The sequence below is a fragment of the Peromyscus californicus genome, unplaced genomic scaffold (genome assembly GCF_007827085.1).
Source record: "Peromyscus californicus insignis strain IS unplaced genomic scaffold, ASM782708v3 Scaffold_24__1_contigs__length_46423439, whole genome shotgun sequence".
In the NCBI taxonomy this organism is placed as follows: Eukaryota; Metazoa; Chordata; class Mammalia; order Rodentia; family Cricetidae; genus Peromyscus; species Peromyscus californicus.
This window is the reverse complement of record NW_026294535.1, coordinates 9,636,504-9,658,117: the sequence shown is the minus strand read 5'-3', so window position 1 is coordinate 9,658,117 and position 21,614 is coordinate 9,636,504. Positions and strand designations below refer to the sequence as shown.

The 21,614-nt window shown below is 42.3% G+C and overlaps 1 protein-coding gene across 2 annotated transcripts in view; it reads right to left on the bottom strand.

Moving 5' to 3' along the window:
* Ikbip (IKBKB interacting protein) overlaps positions 1–21,614 on the bottom strand; it is a 30,865-nt gene that overhangs the window by 2,709 nt on the left and 6,542 nt on the right. Inside the window, exons 2-3 of one of the 2 annotated variants that reach the window (XM_052753111.1) lie at positions 10,952–11,069; positions 103–871 (exon numbers count right to left, since the gene is read on the bottom strand). In XM_052753111.1, the coding sequence (XP_052609071.1) occupies positions 122–871; positions 10,952–11,069 (868 nt within the window). In that variant the 3' untranslated portion in view covers positions 103–121. Of the gene's footprint in view, positions 1–102; positions 872–4,778; positions 8,954–10,951; positions 11,070–21,614 lie in introns of those variants that run through there. The other variant, XM_052753109.1, reaches the window with a different exon arrangement.

The window sequence follows — 21,614 nt, the reverse complement described above, 5'->3', positions numbered from 1 at the left end:
CTGTGAGTTCGAGGCCAGCCTGGACTACCAAGTGAGTTCCAGGAAAGGCGCAAAGCTACACAGAGAAACCCTGTCTCGAAAAACCAAAAAAAAAAAAGTTACCTCTAATCTTAATTCCAAACTAATTTGAAATACGTGTTATTTCATCTTTAATATCATTAATCTCAGCTTGGACTATTGTTAAATTAGAGATTTTCTCCTTTAAGAATGCAATTTCTTTTTCTCTTTGGATTAAGTCAGACCCTAGCCTCCCGATGCGCAGTGTTAAATCATTTACCAGTGGTTCCAAACGCAAAAAGTCCTTCTTCAGATTGTACACCTTTGGTTTTAGATCATTTGCAAAAGCCACGGCTTTCAGAACTTTGGCTCTGTCGCTCTCTAAGCTTAAAAATCTGTCGGTGTGCTTGTCGAAGTCACCCTGGAGCTCAGCCAGCCCCTGGGCGAGCGAGTCAATTCTCCTGGAATTCTCACTCGCAGTCTTTCGAAGGGCCGCTGTTCGGTCGATGCTACTGGAGAGAAGATCGCCTATGTTTTCGATTGTCACTGTTTCTACTTTCCCGACCTTCTGTTCCAGTTCTTGCACCGAGTCGGCTAAGGATGCGACTTCTGTCACTAAACCGGAAATGCGGCGGAGATCTGTTTTCACACTCGTAATCTTGAGACCCACATCTTTGGCCGTGGAAGTTGTACCTTGGTCTACTTTTGTAATGTCTTGAGAAAGACTTGTTAACGAGTTACTCAATATCCCGTGTTTCTCGGTCATCCCGCTCGACCAAATTTTCATCTCGTGGATTTCTTCCTGCAGGAGCTTTAGTCTAGCCATTATTTGAAAAGCCTTTAGCTGTTCCATGAGAGCTTCACATTTCTGATACTATAAGGAAACACAGTGATTAAATTAGTCAAAATATGACATTGAAAATTCAACTTAAAATTCATGTCCCCCACCCCCACCCCCCGACTTTACTGCTCTTTGGGGGGCTCTGGGTTTTGAATCTCAGCACTGAAAAAAACAAAAAAACAAAACTCCAAAAGGAATTAGAAAAGAGGATTTAAAATAACTCAGATGTATTGCTAATAATGAATAAAGAAACTACTCAGGACATTTCATCAAACATTACTGGAAATGACTTTTCTTGATGGTTCTTATATCATTGGTCCTCTATACAGTAACAGGGGCGCTAATGAAGACAGGGATGTGTGTTCTTCGTAGCTAGAGAAGGGAAGAAGAACTCTGCAGAGGTGCTCTGGTATTCTTTAGGACTGAGAAGACAACATAACCTCTCTTTGTTTTTGCCTTTGTTGGTTTTGTTTTTTAGACAGGTCTTGCTCTGTTGCCCAAGCTGGTTTTGAACTTCTGGACTCCAGTGATCCTTCTGTCATAGCTTTCTGAATAGCCTGACTACAGGCGAGAGCTGGCTTTTCTTTCTTTGTGGTGTTGGAGACAGAACCAGAGCCTCATGCATGCTAGATAAGGTCTGCCACATGGCTACAGAGCAAGCATTTTTTAATTTTTTTTTTTTTAATTTAAAGACACAGTCTTGAGTCTTGCTATGCAGTCCTGACTGGTATGAAACTCCTTATGCCTCCACTTAAAAAAAAAAACAGTTTTATTAAGATATTGCAGGCATTTAAAAATGCTTTATTAATATATAACTGGGAGGCTGGAGAGGGTGCTTGCTGCTCTTGCAGAGGACCTGACTTTGGTTCTCAGCACCCATGCTAGGTGGCTCACAAGCCTCATAGCTTCAGCTCCAGGGGATCGCACAACATCATCTTGCCTACACAGGTACCTGTGTAGACGTGGCAGACACACAACACAGATAAATACACACACATATACACTTATGAAAATCTTTAAAAAGGATAATTGGCAGGGCTGGTGAGATGCTCAGTGAGCAGAGCTGCTTGTTGCCAAGGTGATAGGCCCCTGGGACCCACATGGTAGAAGGAGACAGCATACTCCCCAAAGCTGTCTCCGACTGCTACATGCTGTAGCTTTCCACTGACAGTAAAGCAGTTTGATCCAACAACTGTCCATGCTGCGTATCACATGCAAGCAGGATCAAGGCAGGCTCTGATTTCAGAGTGTTTACTATGTAGTTTTGGAAGCAGAGTGTCGAGAAACCGGTTATTTAAAACTCAGAGAAAAGACATGGGACCAAAAGAAGATAATGAAGGCTGAAGACATTTTTCATGAGATAAGATACACAGTTTAATCTGCAGGCATCAGGTGTTTTTCTAGAGCAAGCATACATTTCTTCAATGCTTTTGATGGGTTGTCATTCTTAGACTGTACTTACTCAGTTACCTTTTCAAGATCATTTTGGCTGATATATATATATTATCTAAGTAAAAATGTAATATGCTCAGAATAGTCTTTTGTGTGTGTAGGTCGGAAGTCAATGTGTGTTTCAAGTGGTTTTTACTATTGCTCTCCACATTTCTTTCTTTCTTTGTTTCTTCCTTCCTTCCTTCCCTCCATCTCTCCCTCCCTTCTTTCTTTCTTCCTTTCTTTTTTTTTTTTTTTTTTGGAGACAGGGTCTCACTATGTACCTTTGGCCTGAAATGTCCTATGTAGACCAGATCCATATGTCTTTGCCTTCTGAGAACTGAGATTAAAGGCTTGTGCCACCACACACGGCACTACCTTATTTTTTGAGACAAGGTCTCTCTATAAACATGGAGCTCACCAATTGGCTAGACTGGCTGGCCAGTGGGTTCCTAGGTTCATCCTATTTAAAGATTTATTTATTATTTTATTTATTTATTTATTATGTATATAGTGTTCTATCTGCACGCATGCCTGAATGCCAGAAGAAGGCATCAGATCTCATTATAGATGGTTGTGAGCCACTTTGCGGTTGCTGGGAATTGAATTCAGGACCTCTAGAAGAACAGCCAGTACTCTTAACTGCTGAGCCATCTCTCCAACCATCTATACCCAATTTTTGAAAAAAATAAAATAAAAAAAGTTTTTTTTTACATGTGTATACCTGTGTTAGTTTGGATATACTACATAGATCAGGAGCCCACGTGGGTCAGACAAGGGCCTCAGATGCCTTGGAAATGGAATTACAGGGAGCTGTGAGTCTCCACGTGGGTGCTGGGAGGCCCAGTAACACAGCTTCACAGAGTTAAACAAATGCAACATAAACAAAAGGAACGCACCTAAAAAATATATTCTCCTACAGAAGGGTTACAGTGATCTGCTGAAATGAGGTAGACCAGTTAACTCAAGGTAGCAAGTCCCCCTCTCTGCTCCATCACATGCTTGGTTTCAGTGTCTATTTAATTTCCCTCTTCGATAGCCCTATGCTTCATCAGTGATTGGTGGAGTAGGTGACCCAGAGTGTGCTTTTGGTAGAGAAGTCAGCTTGTGATGAAGTTATGGCGAGTATGACATTAATGAGTAGCTACAGACAGGAAGGAAATCTAGCAGTTGCAAACTATTTTATTTTTAGGGATCACGTTTTGCAGTACACTTACTTGCTGAAGAGTGTCCCATGGGTGAGAGGAACAGAAGGCTCCCTTTGTCTATTCGGTCTCTAGGCTGCCATTTGCTCGTGTATCTACCTCTGTGGAGTAAGCACAGCTTAACCGTATGGCTTGACTGAGACGTCTCAGAAAGAGCTCCTTCTCTTAGGAGGCCACGTCACTAGGGAGCCGCTTTGACTCATTTGGTGGCTTGGAAGAGGATTTATTATGAACTTCTAAAATGCAAACTCAATACAGTGTGCTAACAGACTAGAAACGGTAAAGTCCTTCGTTTTTTTCCCCCTACACTCTCCTTCCCTCCCTTCCCTTTTAGTGCTGGAGATCAAGTTCAGGACCCTGCATAGGACAGGCAGGTGCTCTTCTCTCAGCTACATCCCTAGCTATCCCTTTAAATTATATATAACTATGCATGTATGCATATGTGTATGTAGACACAGGCTGACCTTGAGCTCTCTGTGTAGTTGAGGATGACCCTGAATTTATGATCTTCTTGCTTCCATCTCCCAAGTGTTCAGGCCTGGTTTTATGCAGTGTTGGCTGGGAATAGAACCCAGTGCTTCAGGAATGCTAGGCAGACACTCTATCAGCTGAACCATCTCTCCAGCCCCTCCTGTAATTTTATTCTTTTATGGGCTGGAGAGATGGCTCAGAGGTTAAGAGCACTGGCTGCTCTTCCAGAGTTCCCCAGTTCAAGTGCCAGCACCCATCTATAATGAGATCTGGTGCCCTCTTCTGGCCTGCAGGCACACATGCAGGCAGAACACTGGCTATGTAATAAATAAATCATTAAAACATTCTTTTTATATATTACACGTATGGGTGTTTTGTCTGCATGTGTGTCTATGTACCACTTGCGTGTCTGGTGCTTGTGAAGGTCAGAAAGGAGCACTGAGCGCCTTGGAACTGGAATTACAGTTGTGAACTGCCATGTGGATGCCAGGAATAGGATCCAGGTCCTCTGGAAGAGCAGTCAGTGCCTATGGAGGCCAAAAGAGGGCACTGATCCCCTAGAGTTGGAGTTACCAGGAGATTGTGAACAGCTTTTTGCGAGTGCTGGGACTGAACTCTGGTTCTCTGCAGGAGCACTCTTAACCACAGAGCTATCTCTTCAGCCTCTTATTTTCTAAGACTTTTTTGTTGGTGTTCTGCTGTGTAGCCCAGTTTGGCCATGAACTTGGACTCTTCCTGCTTCAACCTGGAGTTACAGACATGCACTACCATGCCTAGCTGTAAAACTGCTTTATCTGTGCTGAAATTGTTAAATAAATGGACAGTAGTCTGTATGAGCTAATTGATATAAAATTTATTATCAATTACAGAGATACAAAAATGTATATTAGAATATTGGCAATTTTCATAAAGTACAACAAAATGAAGTCTGTGCCATTGCATATACCTGTGACCCCTATTACCTGAAATGCAGAAGCAAGAAGATGGTGAGTTAAGACTAATCTGGGGTACATACTGAGACCTTGTCTGAAAAATAAAATAAAAAGCTCCAAAACACACAAAAGAGAAACAAAGGAAGATTCATTAAATGTATCTAGACCTCCCCAATGACAATTTTGATAAATAAGAAATAAAAAACACTTATTTTATGCATATGAATGTTTTGTACATACATATGTATGGATATGTCTGTGCACCACATGCACGACATGCCTGGTGTTTGCAGAAGTCAAGAATGTGCCAGATACCCTGGAAGCCGAGTTCTAGATGGTTGTGAGCCATCACGTGAAGACTGGGAATCAAACCCAGGTCCTCTGCAAGGACAACCAGTGCTCTTAACCACCGAGTCACCTATTCAGCCCCAGTGCAAATTTCTTTTTTTGTTTTTTTTCTAGACAGGGTTTATGCTACTGCCCTCCCATAGCCAAAATAGTTTATTAATTGCTTTGATTACAATTTTGAGATCTCTGTCAGCTTCAGGTACCTCTTTGTTTCAGCTATGATGCACTCTGAAGCCTGTAAACATACCTCCCAACATTAAGATTAAAAGAATTTAAATTAGCTGGGCTACTGGGACTCAATGGTTTTTCTTAATCATTAACTTAAGCCATAGTCTATACGGCTCCTCAGTAGAAACTCATGTGTTCTAGCTGTGTGACACTTCCTTGTTTTATTTTTTTATCATAAAAAATCTATTTAAACTAACATTATTATTATCAATTGGACAGTACAGCTTAAGAAGAAATCATCTTCATAATAATCCACAGGTAAAAATGCCCAGTAGAAAGGGATGTTTCCATGAGATAAACACACTACATTACCGGCAGTGGGGATCTCCCCACACCTACACCATGCCAGATATCAGAGAAAGATGGCAGCAGCAAACATGTGAAGGCACAGCAGAACAAAAGACACTCTGGAGCCTGTGGTCTTGGGGCCTTGTCTATCTGAGATTCACCCATCAGGGATTCGCCTCCTGGTGCGCTGACACCCTGAAGTCAACTGCCATCCGAAGGTCCTCTGACATGTCACCAGCAGGTTTCCCTGTGTAACCCTGGCTGTCCTGGAACTTGCTCTGTAGACCGGGCTGGCCTCAAACTCATAGAGACCTGCCTGCCTCTGCCTTCCGAGTGTTGGGATTAAAGGCATGTAACACTACTGTCCGGCTTGACAAATTTCTTAGAGTGATACATAGACACAGATATTTCAATAGTTTTCTCATGTAATATTTGCATTCTGGCTCTGCCTTCCAGTGCTAGGATTATAGGCCGCCACTGCTGGACCCAACATCTCATGTCAGTGCTGGGTGAACTCGGGGCCTCATGCTTTCACAGCAAGTGCTTCACCTGCTGAGCTATCTCCTGGCCTTATTACTATTATTATTATTATTATCTGAGACACAGTCTCACTGTGTAGACCAGGCTGGCCTTGAACTCATAGATCTGCTTGCCTCTGCCTCCTGAGTGCTGGGATTAAAGGTGTGCACCACCAAGCCTAGCTCCAGCTCTAATTTTTTTAAAAATAAAATCAGTATGTAAAACAAACAGTTTCATAAGTTGGGGAATCCATAAAATAATGACATAAATGTCATAATCATCATAATTTATTGTTACATTGTTTTATCTTTAAAGCAGGCACAGGCTTATTGCATATTTGTATTTTAAGTATCTATTAGCTAGTCAGTGAATGCCAGTGACACAAAATTCAAGCTTTAGAAATTAAAGTCAGCACACAAAGGCACTCCGTACACTCATGCTTCAAAGCATAACTAGTCAATAGAAAATACTAATGAGGATAAAGTAAGAAGACATTTGTCAGGGACAAGGATAGAATCTCTAGTTAGTGGAAAAATACAGACCCCCATAAGACAGGGAACTGGATTGTCTTACAGTCAGGTTGCCTAGCAACAGGACATTGAGGCAGAGCTCTTGACCCTTTCACCCTGTGGGCATCCTATACAAACATCCTGATAGCTCGCTCCACCTTATGCAGATGACAGCTTCTTGCTCCCCCCACCCTGCAGGAACTATATAAACCCTCCTGGAGAAAAATAAAGTTGCACCTTGATCAGAATCTAGACTTGGTGTATTTCCTTGTATCTCCTATCTCTATCATTCCGTCCTTAGGGTGGTCGAGAACCCGTTGTAGCCCTGCAGGCGGGGCAGACATTTACTCACATGTTAAACTTCTAAGTGTCTGGAACACAGTTGAGAACCTTTGCAAAAAGGAAACTACTTCCCAGGCGCCACAGTTTTCAGAACGTGCCGTTACCTCAGAGAAGAGCCCCAGGCTCCCCTGCAGGCCTATTATCTTCCACTTCACATGAAATTCCTAGGAACTTGTCGTCTGAATGTGAAAAACCGGCAGAGGCAGGCATGCTATCAACTGACTGCAAGAGCGGGAGGCAGAAAAGCATGAGAAACAGACACAGCTTGGAAAAACGGAAAACTAGGGTCACACAGTGAAACGGTAAACGGCCTCAATATTTGCTATAGGTATCTATATATAGATATCTATGTCTCTCTATACATATATCTCTGGTGTAATAAATGCAATTCAAGCTGGGCGGTGGTGGCACACGCCTTCAATCCCAGCACTCGGGAGGCAGAGGCAGGAGGATCTCTGTGAGTTCCAAGTCAGACTGGGCTACCAAGTGAGTTCCAGCAAAGGTACAAAGCTACACAGAGAAACCCTGTCTCGAAAAACCAAAAGCAAAAAATGCAATTCATAATAATGTCTATTAACTATTGGAAAGACATGTAAATATTAAATATATTGCCTAAAAAGTAGAGCAATATATATTTTAGAACTATTTCTTTCTTTCTGTTTCTTTTTCTTTCTTTTTTTCTGAGAAAGTGTTTCTCTGTGTAGCCCTGGCTGTTCTAGAACTCACTCTGTAGACCATGCTGGCTTTGAACTCAGAGATCTGCCTGCTGCTGCCTCTGCATGCTGGGATTAAAGGTGTGCGCCACCACCTCCCAGCAGAACTATTTCTATTTAAAATGGTTAAAATAAGTTTTAGAGCTTAAAAAGAGAGAACTCTGATTATGTGCACACGCCATGTGGTCCACACTCCACTTATTCTCTATAAAGTGAGGCAGAGAAAAATGACTGAAAAAACAGAACTGACTGATTTCCAATGAATAATACAGTCCATCAAAAGTGTGCAGGGAACCTAATAATCATCAGCTCCCTTATTTTCTAGGTCATATTTCCCCAAAGTCCCCTTCTCTCTTGCACTTGAATATGCTATGAAATCGTGAACTTTCCCTTTCAGAACAACCAGTTCGTTTTGCATCTTTAATATGCTATTGTCGTACTGAATTCCCTCCAGGGTCGTCTGCATCTCCATTATATCAGACACTGCCCTTAGCATGTCATCTTCCATGTTAAACATCTGCAGAGTCAGGTCTTCCATTTTCTTTTCTGTCCCCATCAGATCCTGAGAGACTCTGAGAATGGAGTGGATCGCATTTTCTACAGCTGGCAAATGTGCCTTGCACTCCTCAACTTTGGGTTCGTAGTTGGCAAGTTTACTGGTCAGATCTTCATCTCTGGCTAGGAGAGCGTGCTGTTCTTCTTCCAGCTTTTCAACTGCTTTCGAATCAGAGCTCAGCTGTGCCTGCACTCGGAGAAGGTCTTCCTCTTCTTGCCTGCTTACTGTTCTGACGTTTCGCAGGGTGCTGTCTTCCAAATCTTTCAGCCGGTCAGTGAGCGATTTCATTTCTTGCTCAGCTGAGTTAATTTTCATGGTTACTTGAGAATGTATATGCTTTGCTTCTGATTTGAAAATGGCTGTACTATTGCTCATTTCTGCCAGAGTTCTCTTCCAGAAATCTGTAATGTTCTGGAATTTCTCATTAAGGTTTTGCATCTTCTGTGTGAGCATCTCTTCACTATTCTCAATGTCCTGTATGGATCTTTGGAGGCCAGATACTTCCTGTTCAAACTGGGTCATCAGAGCCATGGATGATGTAGCTTCCTGCAGGATACTTTCAGTAGACTCAAGCTGCATTTACGACACAAACAACCCCGAGCCACTTAATCATTTTTATATTAGAGAAACATGTTAACAATCAGGAGTGTAACATATACAAGGTACAAAATTCCGAAGACACCTAAAATATCTAAGTCCATCAGAATCACACAGACAGAAACATCTATCATAAGTAGTTTTTAACAAATTTAATAGAGTAGCCCTATGTTGGAAAAATGTATACTTGAACTCACAGTCCTAGTTATTCAACGTATCTTTGTCATGAGGGCATAGTCAAAAGAAATGATGCTAACATTTTCTGAAGTATATTGGAGTTTCTTTTTTCATAACAATGGAAAGTAACGTAGATGTCATTTTTATGGCTATTTGGCTTTTAGGGAACTGCAACTGTGTAAAATTTGCTACCTCTTCTGAAACCTATGATTTTGGAAGTTTCTGGCTGAACTGCTATTATTATTTTTGCTAACCTCTTGCAGACAAAGAACTAGAAGTAGATGGCAAAAAGGCAGAAATGAATTTTTATAATAGTAGTTGAGACAAGCCACATCAAATGGCAGTGTGAGCCTGCAGGGCTTCTTAGAATGGGCTGGGATATTTGGAAGGGCCATGCCATGGACTTTACTAGTCTCCACCCTCACATGGATAAAAGCTTTAGAGATGATGAAAAGACCTAGAAATGATTATTCAGCTTTCAAGTGTTTGCAGCACTGTCCTGAGACAGAACACTGAAGGGGGCACAGTTCTGCCCTGCAGCAGCTTACTTAGGAAGCAAAGCAATCTGCACGCACTAGAACAAGGGGAGACATATGGAAACACTTGGTGGAGTACTGACCCAGACTTCAGTGCCCAAGCATAGTATCCCAGAAGTACTATCTATTATTCATGTCCTCTCTAAGTCATTTTACATACTACTTAGCAGATTAAGCTTTTGAAAACTACTAAGCACATCATGGGGTAGCATTAAAAAAAAAAACCTTAGGGGCTGGAGAGATGGCTCAGAGGTTAAGAGCACTGACTGCTCTTCCAAAGGTCCTGAGTTCAATTCCCAGCAACCACATGGTGGCTCACAACCATCTGCAATGAGATCTAGAGCCCTCTTCTGGCCTGCAGACATGCAGGCAGAACATTGTGTACATAATAAATAAATAAATCTTAAAAAAAAAAAAAAACCTTGGATGATTCCTAATACTTTTAAGTCAAGTTCACAGCCTTGGTTCTAATAGTCAGAAGGTCTTGCGGTACCTATTGTATTATTGGTTGCCACATACAGTGCTGTGAATGTTCACTTTTGCCAAACCTTGTGCAAGATGCTGCTGATAAAATATTAACTGGATGGAGCAGACGATGCTTTAGATCTTCTGATCAGACAGTCTAGGGTCCTGATGAGAACTATGAGCATCCCCTAGGAGCTAGTTCTGTTTCTAGGTGTTAGAGAGACAGGAAAGATGCAGTGCTTGCTCTAAAAGGGAGGACAGGAGTCAAAAAACAAACAAACAAGCAAACCATTAAAAAACCCAGAAGGGTAACATCAGTGGGATGACAGACTCAACGCACAATGAATGTTCAGAGGAGATGTAAGAAGTCAGGAGAGTGAAGGGGGGAAGCTTAATGTGACTGAAATCTGCCTCAATGGGCTGGTTAATTGGCCAGGTAAAGAGCTCTAAATTCCTTCCAGGAAGAGACCATGCCTTATATTTGTTGTGCTGTGATTAAAGGTGTGCGCCACCACTGCCCGGCTCCTATAATATATATATATATATTTTTTCAGAGCTGAGGACCGAACCCAGGGCCTTGCGCTTGCTAGGCAAGTGCTCTACCACTGAGCTAAATCCCCAACCCTCCCATATTATATTTTCATATCTAAAGATCAACTATACTTGTTTAGCCACGGCTGGTCAGGAACTTGCTATGTAGACCAGGCCGGACTTGGACTCACAGGGATTTGCTGCCTCGGCCTACAGAGTGCTGGGATTAAAGGCGCGCGGCCAGGCCCGGCTGGAAATGGTTTACCTTGTCTGAAATTAAACTGATTTTATTCCGTAGGCCTTGAAACCCGCCACTTTCTGTTTGCAGTAACTGGTACTGGTTTTCCATCTTCGCAAACTTTTCCGATTGTTGAAATACAAGCCTGGAGAAGAAGAAAAGAATGCCTGTCACTCACTTCCAACAAGAACGATTGTAGACAAAATTCTAAACAGTCTTAGTACATAAGAAACACAGAGCCAAATACAGAGGAAATAGCCAAAGAGATCAGAGCAAGAGCCACGACTAGCTTTAGCTTACCGCCAGCAGTAGCTTCCCCAGATAGAGAGTTTTTTCCTGCCTGACTTGTTTTTTTAATTGCCTTTCTGTTCTGCCTTCTCATTGGGTCTAAACCCAACCACATCATTTCCTCGGTACTGCCTGTCTATACAGACCTCCAGGTCTCTATGGCTGGTACTGGGATTAAAGGCTCGTGTCACCATGCTTGGCTGTGTCCGTGACCACACAGAGACTCTGCTTGCTATGTGATCAGATTAAGGGCGTGTGCTACCACCGCTGGACTTCTGCTTAATGGCTATTTGACCTCTGATTTCCAGGCAACTTTATTTATTAACATACAAATAAAATATTGCATTTTATCACAAATAAAATAAAACCACAAATGATGTGCATTCTCGAGTGGCTGCTGCAGTGTTTGTGGGCTGACTTCACCACTCAGGTGCTGACTATGTGGAAGGGGTCGGGATTAACGCACTGCAAAGATGACTCAACATTGCCTCTCTGCAGGGTTCACAGCTCAGTGAGTGAGGCAGAGTGGCATCGCTAACAGATGTATGAAAAAGAAGTATTCTGGAAGAAGTCAGAGTTGAACTATTTGGAATAAAAACTCTGTTCTCAATCCCCAGCACTACGAAGCTATTATAGTCCCTCAAACTGAGACTATGGTATGCATGCCTGTAACTGTATTATTTAGGGAGGAGGAGGCAGGAGGACCATAAGTTCAAGGCCATCGTCCATTACATAGTGAGTTGAGGGCTCAAAGGCCAACTGGGGCTCCATGAGACTCTGTTTTAAAAAAAGTTATGAAGAGATAAAATATAGAAGAGGGCCATTGTCAAAGTGATAGTAGAATATGCATGCAAAGCAGGCTATAAACACTCTGTATCTGATATACTCCACAACATGCTCATAGGAATCCTGTAGATGTCATTCTAAATGAGGGTTCAGGATGTAGGGAGATGGCTCAGTTGATAAAGGGCTTGCCATGTAGGCATGAGGACCTGAGTATGATCCCTAGCACCCACATAAAAAGCTTGGTGGTACCCTTGTAATCCCGGAGCCAGGGAAGGAGAAAGAGGATCAGCCTAAGCTTATCAGTGAGACCCAGATCTTAGTGGGAGACCCTGTCTCAAAACCCAAGGTTGCTGGCTTCTGAGGAGTGATGACAGAGGTTGACCTCTGGCCTCCATACATTCACACATGCACACTCACACACCCACACACAAAGTGAAATTAGGGCTGAGGGTATAGCTCAGTGGTAGGGGGAGTGCTTATCTGACATGTCAAAGCTCCCAGCTTTGAAGCCAGCATGTAAGCAAACAAAATTGGAGTGTTCTCTTCATCTGGGAAGTAGTAAAGAGCAGAAACAAAACAAAACAAAAAAAAAAAAAGAGAGAGAAGAGCTATCCTTGGGCTGGTGAGATAGTGGTTAACAGCACCAGGTTGCTCTTCTGGAGGATACAGCTTTTAATCCCAGCACCCACATGGTAGCTCACAACTGTCTGTAACTCCAGTTCTAGGGGATCCAATGCCCTCTCCTTACCCCCACTGGCACCAGGCACACATGTGATGCACATACACGCAGGCAAAATACTCATACACATAAAATAAAGCTACCCCAATGTCTTAAGACTCTGATGCTTTACTGAGGTAGCCAGACACTTTAACCTAATCTTTGAAACAATAAAGGAACATATTTTTGTAGATCTGAAATGAGTAGGCACAAAAGGAATGCCTTAGGTTTAATATCATTTTGGTTATCTACTTTAACTCAGTTCTCCAGGCTCAGAAAAGGCAGTTCACCCTTTTTGTACAATGAGTCATCAAACAGCGAGAGAGCAGAATCAGAAGTGCCTAAGCCGCAGAATCTATATTAGCAGTTACAAATCTTCCCTACATATTGGAATCAATTACTAGGCAGCTCTAACACATCCATGACTGCGTCCCCCATTTACAGAGATTCTTAACTAATTAGTCATGGATATGGCTTGGATACTGACAAGTCGAACAGCTTCCCAGGCAATCTGAGTATGCAGCCAGGCTGAGGAGCACTTGCCAATCATAGTTTATAAATACTTTTCCAGGGAAAGACAAGAGATTCCAAAGCTTCCCAGAGAGTTGAGAGACCTTTCAAAGTGCAGCTGTGAGTATCCTCAAAGGCGCCAGTGTTTTGAATTTACAGTGATCTCACTGGGTTAACTACTTGTAAGACTGTGTAAAACTGTCTTTTTGCTAAACAAATATTACAAAGTTAGATGAAATACGTTTCTTTTGATGATGCAGGTTAATGTCTAGCATATAATTCCAGTTTATAGAATTAGTAGAGATCAACGTCTCTTTTGTGTATTAATATGAACTTTTAAACAAAACTCATGTTAAAAAGCATTATTTTCCTTTTTTTTTTTTTTTTTTTTTTTTTTTTTTTTTTTTTTTTTGGTTTTTCAGAGACAGGGTTTGTCTGTGTAGCTTTGCACCTTTCCTGGAACTCGCTTTGGAGACCAGGCTGGCCTCGAACTCACAGAGATCCGCCTGGCTCTGCCTCCCAAGTGCTGGGATTAAAGGCGTGCACCACCACTGCCCAGCTATTTTCCTAATTTTTAAAGATGGACGATGGTTAGACAATTTTTCCTCCCCCATCTTTTTTTTTTTTTTCTTTCTTGTTGTTGCTGGGAACAAACCTAGATCCTGGGGCATCCTGGACAAGCACTCTACTACTGAGCTACATCCCCATAATTGCTTTATTGTTGTATTACGAATTTTACGTTTCTTTTTCCTCTTTCTTAGTATAGGCTGTCACCCATAAAAATGAGTTAATTTCAATGACTAGTTTTATTGTCTGTTATTGCATTGTTACTCCATAAACTTATCCTATAGAGGAGCAAGTTTACTCAGAATAAAAACATTACTATAGGAGGCTTTGAGTAAAAGTTGATCCATTATAAAAATGCCTGAGCCCGGAGAGATGGCTCTATAATAAAGAGCCCTTGCTGTTATTCCAGAAGACCCAGTTCAGTTCCCAGCAATGATGTCCAGAGGCAGACAGCACGCACGTGTGCACACACACACACACACCACAGAGATTTAAAAAATAAAAACAGCCTTACAGCACTCTTTTTCCTTTTCTTTCTTTCTTTTTTTAAAGTTTTTGAAGTGCTATAATTGATGATTGGTCAAAGTACATAATTTCCACTTTCCTCATAAAAAGTAGAAGGGCTCAGAACTAGCTTTCAATCTCTCTCTCTCTCTCTCTCTCTCTCTCTCTCTCTCTCTCTCTCTCTCATGTGTTTATTTATGTATTTATTTATTATCAGCTTGATACAGTATAAATTCTTATCCTAATAGTGAAATGTTTCACTATTGAAATGTTTGAGGCTTGCCCAGTAATTGAGTAAAACCAAAACTTATTATTAGCCACAGTCATCCTAGGGTCCCCCCTGCCATATAGCCTCCCTGGATCTGTGGGTTGCAGTCTGATTGTTCTTTGCTTTATGTCTAGAATCCACTTATGAGTGAGTACATACCATGTTTGTCCTTCTGGATTTGGGTTACCTCACTCAGGATGATATTTTCTAGTTCCATCCATTTGCCTGCAAATTTCATGCTGTCATTGTTTTTCTCTGCTGAGTAGTACTCCATTGTGTATATGTACCACATTTTCTTAATCCATTCTTTGATTGACGGGCATCTAGGTTCTTTTTTCTTTCTTTCTTTTTCTTTTTATTTTTTGTAGGCGGTGTCTCATGTAGCTCAGGCTGGCCTCAAACCACTGTGTAGCCAGGATTAACTAATCTCTTGAAGCCCTGATCTTCTTGTCCCAGCCTCCCAAGTACTGAGATTACAGGATTAAGCAACCATGCCTGGCTAAGGGTTTTTTATTATTGGACTGTTTACTGTTGTCTTTCTCTTCAGAGTCAAGCATTAATGCTTGCATAGTGTCAGGTTAGTGGAAATACCTCTGATACTTTCCTCCTCCTTCTCCTCCAGGTTAGCCTCTCACACCCTTGCTACAAGTAGATCATACACACAAGCAGCACACAGCTGACGTAGTGCTAGTGATGCAGGAAAAGGAAGATGTGGTCCACACAGTGCATATACCCCATCAACCCAAAGGATGCTCCATCATACCACAAGGACACTAGCTCAACTATGTTCACAGCAGCATTATTCATAACAGCCAAAACCCGAAAACAATCTAGATGTCCCTCAACTGAAGAATGGATAAAGAAAATGTGGTACATTTACATAATGGAGTACTACTCAGCTGTTAAAAACAATAACATCAGGAAATTTTCAGGCAAATGGATGGAACTAGAAAAAAAAATCATCCTGAGTGAGGTAACCCAGACCCAGAAAGACACACATGGTATGTATTTACTCATAAGTGGAAATTAACTATAAAGGATAACCATGCTACAATCCACAGCCCCAGAGAGGCTAGGTAACAAGAAGGGCCCAAAGAGGGATGCATGGATTTCCCTGGGAAGGGGAAATAGATCTCCTAGGTAGATTTGAGGCAGGTGGGCATGGGAACTTGAGGGGTTGGGTTGGAGGGTGGATGGCGAGGGGAGAGTATTAAAAGAGATGTCTTGATATGGGGGGCATTTGGGGATCAGGTAGAAACCTGGTGCCAGGGAAACTCCCAGGAATCTACAAGGGTGACCCCAGCTAAGACTCCTAGTGATAGTGGATACATAACCTGAACTGGCCATCTCCTGTGATCAGATTGGTGACTACCACAACTGTTACCAAAGAGCCTTCATCCAGTAACTGATGGAAAAGATACAGAGACCCACAGCCAAACATTAGGTTGAGCTCAGGGAATCCTGCTGAAGAGAGGGAGGAAGGACTGTAGCAGCCAGGGGGTCAAGGACATCACAAAAAAACTCTTCACAGAAACAACTAGCCTGGGCTCATAGGAACTCACAGAGTGAACCAACAACCAGGGAGCCTGCACGGGACTGACCTAGGCCCTTTACATACATGTGACAGTTGTGTAGCTTGGTCTATTTGTGGGACTCCTAACAATGGGAGCAGGGGCTGTCCGTAACACTTTGTCTGGCTCTTGGGACCCTTTTCCTCATAATGGATTGCCTTACCCAGACTTAATACAAGGGGAGGTGCTGAGTCTTACTGCAACTTGATAAGCCATGCTCTGCCCTTTCTGAACAGTAACAAAAGAGAAACGACTGAGAGGAGCAGGCAGACTCAGGGGAGGGGATGGGAGGAGAGGAGGGAGGGGAAACTTCGATGGGGATGTAAAAAAAAAGCCAAGCATGACACATGCCTTTAATCCCAGCACTTGGGAGGCCTACATAATGAGTTCCAGGCCACTCAGGGCTACACAGTGAAACCCCATCTCAACAAAAACCAAAATTCAAATCGAACGAAATCATCCAACAAAAACCAGAAGGTGTTTAAAGTCAACCCTATATTTTATATGAAACTAACACTAGTAACAAAAGAACTGGAAATAAAACTAGCTAAGATTTTAAAAGATTTATAGAGAAAGTTATACTGGATGAGAGAAAAAACCCTGAGTCCTATTACTTGTTTTTTTTTTTTTTTCCCTATTACTTGTTAAAAGAGCTTTTTAACTTTTGGCCAGGCGGTGGTGGTGCACGCCTTTAATCCCAGCACTCGGGAGGCAGAGCCAGGCGGATCTCTGTGAGTTCGAGGCCAGCCTGGGCTACTGAGTGAGATCCAGGAAAGGTGCCAAAACTACACAGAGAAACCCTGTCTCGAAAAACAAACAAACAAACAAACAAACAAACAAACAAAAAAGAGCTTTTGAGGAGCTGGGAAGATGGTTCAGTAAGCAAAGTGCTTGCTCCTCAAGCATGTGGACCTGAGTTCAGATCTCCAACACTCTCATAAAAGCCAGATGTGAAGCCAGGTGCTGGCAACTCACAACCTGCCATAATTCCAGTTCCATGGAATAAAGTGCCCTCTTCTGTCCTCCACAGGCTCTGCACACACACACACACACACACACACACACACACACACACACACACACACACACACACACACACACGGTGAACATAAACTCTTGCAAGAACATACACTGTGTGGGGCAGTGGTGGCGCACACCTTTAATCCCAACACTCTGGAGGCAGAGACAGGCCAATCTCTGTTGAATTTGAGGCCAGCCTGGTCTACAGAGAGTTCCAGAACAGCCAGGACTGTTATAAAGAGAAACCCTGTCTCAAAGAAAAAAAACAAAACGAAACCAAAACCAAAACCAAAAAAATACCAAATCAAACCAAAAGCCAGGTGTCTGTAACCCCAGTGCATGGGAAGAGAGGGTTAGAGACAAGAGGATCACTGGCCAACTGGTGAGTTCTGGGTTCAGTCAGAGTATATGTCAAAACAATTAGGTCAGCAGTGGTAGGCATAGATGTTGACGTCTGGTCTCCATATATGTACAGCATGCAGCTGCATATATCACACCCACATACAAAGAGCTTTTGACTTGTATTATAAATACCATAAAAGACTTACAAAAACAAGTTATAATCTGTTAAATTTCCAGAGAATCTTCATATTGGAATTTTTGGTTGCTCAAGTTTTTATGTAATTAAATAAGCTTGTATCTTGTTTAGTAAAGTCCTAACATTAAAAAAAAAAGTAAAAAATCATTTATTATGTGTGGTCACCTGTACCACTCATGGTGAGAGGGGAGGTCAGAGGGGAACTGTTGGATGTTGATTCTTTCCTTCCGCCATGTGAGCCCCAGACTGTACTTACCAGGCTTGGTGGTAAATACCCGAGCCACTTCACCTTCCTAAATTCTAACATTTTAACTTTCTGAAAGCACACTGTTGTTTGTGTATATGTGTATGATAGCTAATCTTGGTTGTCAGCTTTTCTGCATCTGGAATCAACCCAAGCTTCTGGCACTCCTGTGAGGGGTGTCTCCTCCCCCTCCCCAGGGTTTCTCTGTGCAGCTTTGTTGCCTGTCCTGGAACTCACTCTGCAGCCCAGGTTGGCCTCGAACTCACAGAGATCCACCTGGCTCTGCCTCCCGAGTGCTGGGATTAAAGGCGTGCACCACTGACACCCAGTGTGAGGGGTTTTATTAATCAGATTATTTGAAACAGGATGACTCACCCTAAATCTGGGCCACTCCTTCTGGTGGCTGACCACATAAGAGGTCATGGAAGATGGAAACTTTTGCTTTTTGCCTGCTTGTTCTCACTCTCACTGTCCTGTTGCTGAGGCTGGTATTAAATTCAGCTTCTTCAGGATTCCAATGTAGACTGAAGATCAGCACCTCTCCAGGAGTGCTCCAGGGCTCCAGTGCCAGATTTGGACTACTGAGATATCCAGCCTCGTGGATTGAACAATTACTGGATTCTCAGCCTTTCTGTTGTGAGACAGCTATTGGACTATTCAGACCACAATTTGTAAGCCAGTCTAACAAACTCTCTTTAATATATATGTTAATTCTAGCAGTTCTGTGCCTTGAAGAACCCTGATACAGTGTGTGTGTGTGTGTGTGTGTGTGTGCGCGCGCGCGCGCGCGCGCTGCGCGCGTGCATGCGTGCGCTCTTTGAGACAGACTTTCTCTGTGTAGCCCTAGCTGTCCTGGAACTCACTCTGTAGACCATGCTGGCCTCCAACTCAGAGATCTGTCTACTTCTGCCTCTGAAACGCTATGATTAAAGGTATCACTGCCTGGCACAGTGTACGTTCTTGCAAGAGTTTATTGTGTGTGTGTAGAGCCTGTGGAAGACAGAAGAGGGCACTTTATTCCATGGAACTGGAATTATGGCAGGTTGTGAGTTGCCATGTGGGTACTGGGAACTGACCTTGGCTCCTTTGCAAGAGCAATAAGCACTTTTAACCACTGAGCCATCTCTCCAGATAAGGTATATGTCATTTCTGTTGTAGAATATTATTTTAAGGTGTGTTACTTTTGTTTATGTTGCATTTGTTTAACTCTGTGAAGCTGTGTTATTGTGCCTAAAACACCTGATGGTCTGTCTAATAAAGAACTAAATGGTATAGGCAGGGATGGCAGGCAGAGAGAATAAATAGAAGGAGAAATCTGGGAGGAGAAAGGAAGGAGCCAGAGAAAGTGGAGGACTCCAGGGGCCAGTCACTCAGCTACACAGCAAGCCACGGAGTAAGAGTAAGGTTTACAGAAGTAAAAGAATGGGAAAAGCCCAGAGGCACAAGGTAGATGGGATAATTAAAGTTAAGAAAAAACTGGCTAGAAACAAGCCAAGCTAAGACTGAGCATTTATAATTAAGAATAAGCCTCTTGAGTGATTTGGGAGCTGGGTGGCACCCCCCACCAAAGAGTACAGAGCCAAAAAACAAACAGCACATGTTTTTGGGCAACTGTCATCTTCAATATTATCAAGTTGGTAATAGGATGATTTGGTAGTTTGAGAAAGGCTCCCATAGGTTCATATATCTGAATACTTAGTCCCCAGTTGGTGGAACTATTTGGGAAGGATTAGGAGGTGTTGCCTTGTGTTGTAGAATATTTGTTTACACTGTGAAGATGCATCTTTACCAAGTTGCCTTCTGATTGGTTCAACAAAGTGCTAAATTGCCAATAGCTAGGCAGGAAGATTTTCAGTGGGACTTCCAGGGACAGAGAGGACTCTGGGAAGAAGAAGGGAGGAGATGCCAGGTGACACAGAGAAGAGACAGGAAGTATGATAAACAAGACAGAAGAAAGGTTATGCCATATGATAGATCATAGATTAATATAAACAGGCTAATTTAAGTTATAAGAACCAGTTAGGAACAAGCCTAAGCTAAAGGCCAAGCTTTCATAATTAATAAGTCTCTGTGTCATTATTTGTGAGATGGAGGCCCAAAGAAAAGTCCGATTACATATGGTGCCCAATGTGGGGCCACATATATCCATATAAGTCCTGAGAAAGCTACAGATATAAAAAAAAGAAAAGAAAAGAAAGAGAGAAAAAGAAAAGAAAAAAAGAGTTCAGGACACTGAGTCGAACACGGCTTTCTGGTGACCAAGGTCTTTTAGGTAGGTGCAGTGTACAGGGGTGTGGCTCTTTTAGGAGGCCCCATTGTGCAGCAGAGTACTTGAGCAGCCACCTTGTTAGGCAAAAAAAAAAAAAAAACGCCTGGTGTTGGGACTCAGCAAACCCCCAGAGCTGGGGCAGTAAGCACGCTCCCGCCCATACCTGCTGATGAGGCTAGGCTCTCACAGAGCCCATACCTGCTGACATGAGGCTAGGCTCTCACAGAGCCCAGGCGGGCGGAGCCAGACACCAGTGCCACTCTGCAGCAGTAGCCTAGTTATTCAAGGTTTGTCTCCCACAGGCAGAGAATTCTGCAGGCATGCAATAAAGTCAGGCCCAGACTGAGAAAACCTCTAAACAGATACAGTATGCTTAAAAATGTGCTTAGATGCTGAAGAAAGAAAAGAAAGTGGGTATAGACAGTCATAGGAAAATAAATAGTTTAAAAATAAGAAAGTGAAGTCTTTAAAGAGAGAGTAAAGTAATATAAAAGGAACAAGCCACAGAAAGATGGGAAATATACAGGGTATCTGGATCCTGTATGATGCTTTGTTGACTTGGAATTTTTTAAATGCTAACGTACCAAAAAAAAAAAAAAAAAAGCTCCTGAGAGACATTGGATTGTGGAAACTGCTAAATTAAACCAACCTATATATTTCAAGAATGTCTTAACTTCAAAATGAAAGTTAGAAAGATGTTGTGTAGGAGGAGAGGTTGTGCCTTTGTTTCCACAGGAAACAAAAAGTTATGGTTCTCTTTAAAATTAATAAAGATCAGATTTGATTGAGGGAGACCTCCTGAAAATCTTGGCTACAGACATGAAAAAAGAAACCAAGAAAGAATACAGGTCAGCTGACATCTATGCTGATCCCTCTACTATGGGAACAGCTCTGAGACTGGATGAAACATGATAAATATTGTTGGCTATAGGAGCTTCATGACTTATACTACATGCCATCCTTTCATATGACATGGATAGAGGTTTGGTTATGCAGTCCAAATGGACTTATAAAGTTGACAGATGCCTTTTACCTGCTCAAACATAAAACAAAAAAATCATCTTTAACTGACTTGTGCACACTGTATATTTCATACTTGTGTTAATGCAGATATATATGTTACTTTTAAAAGTTCATGTGTTTTCAGGAAAGAAAAAAAAGGACCAGACTGAAGTGCGATCCTAATTAGTCTTAACAATAAAAACCCAGGGTCAGATATTAGGGTGAAAGTCGAAAGATCAGAGAAGCAGAGCAGCCAGCCACTAGGAGATTTCTCACCTCTATGAATCCTCAGACCGAATAGGGGCTGAGATCCTGTCTCCACCCACCTTATACTCCTGTCTCCACCTCCCTAGTGCTGAGATTAAAGGCTTGAGCCTCCCATGTGCTGGAATCAAAGGTGTGTGC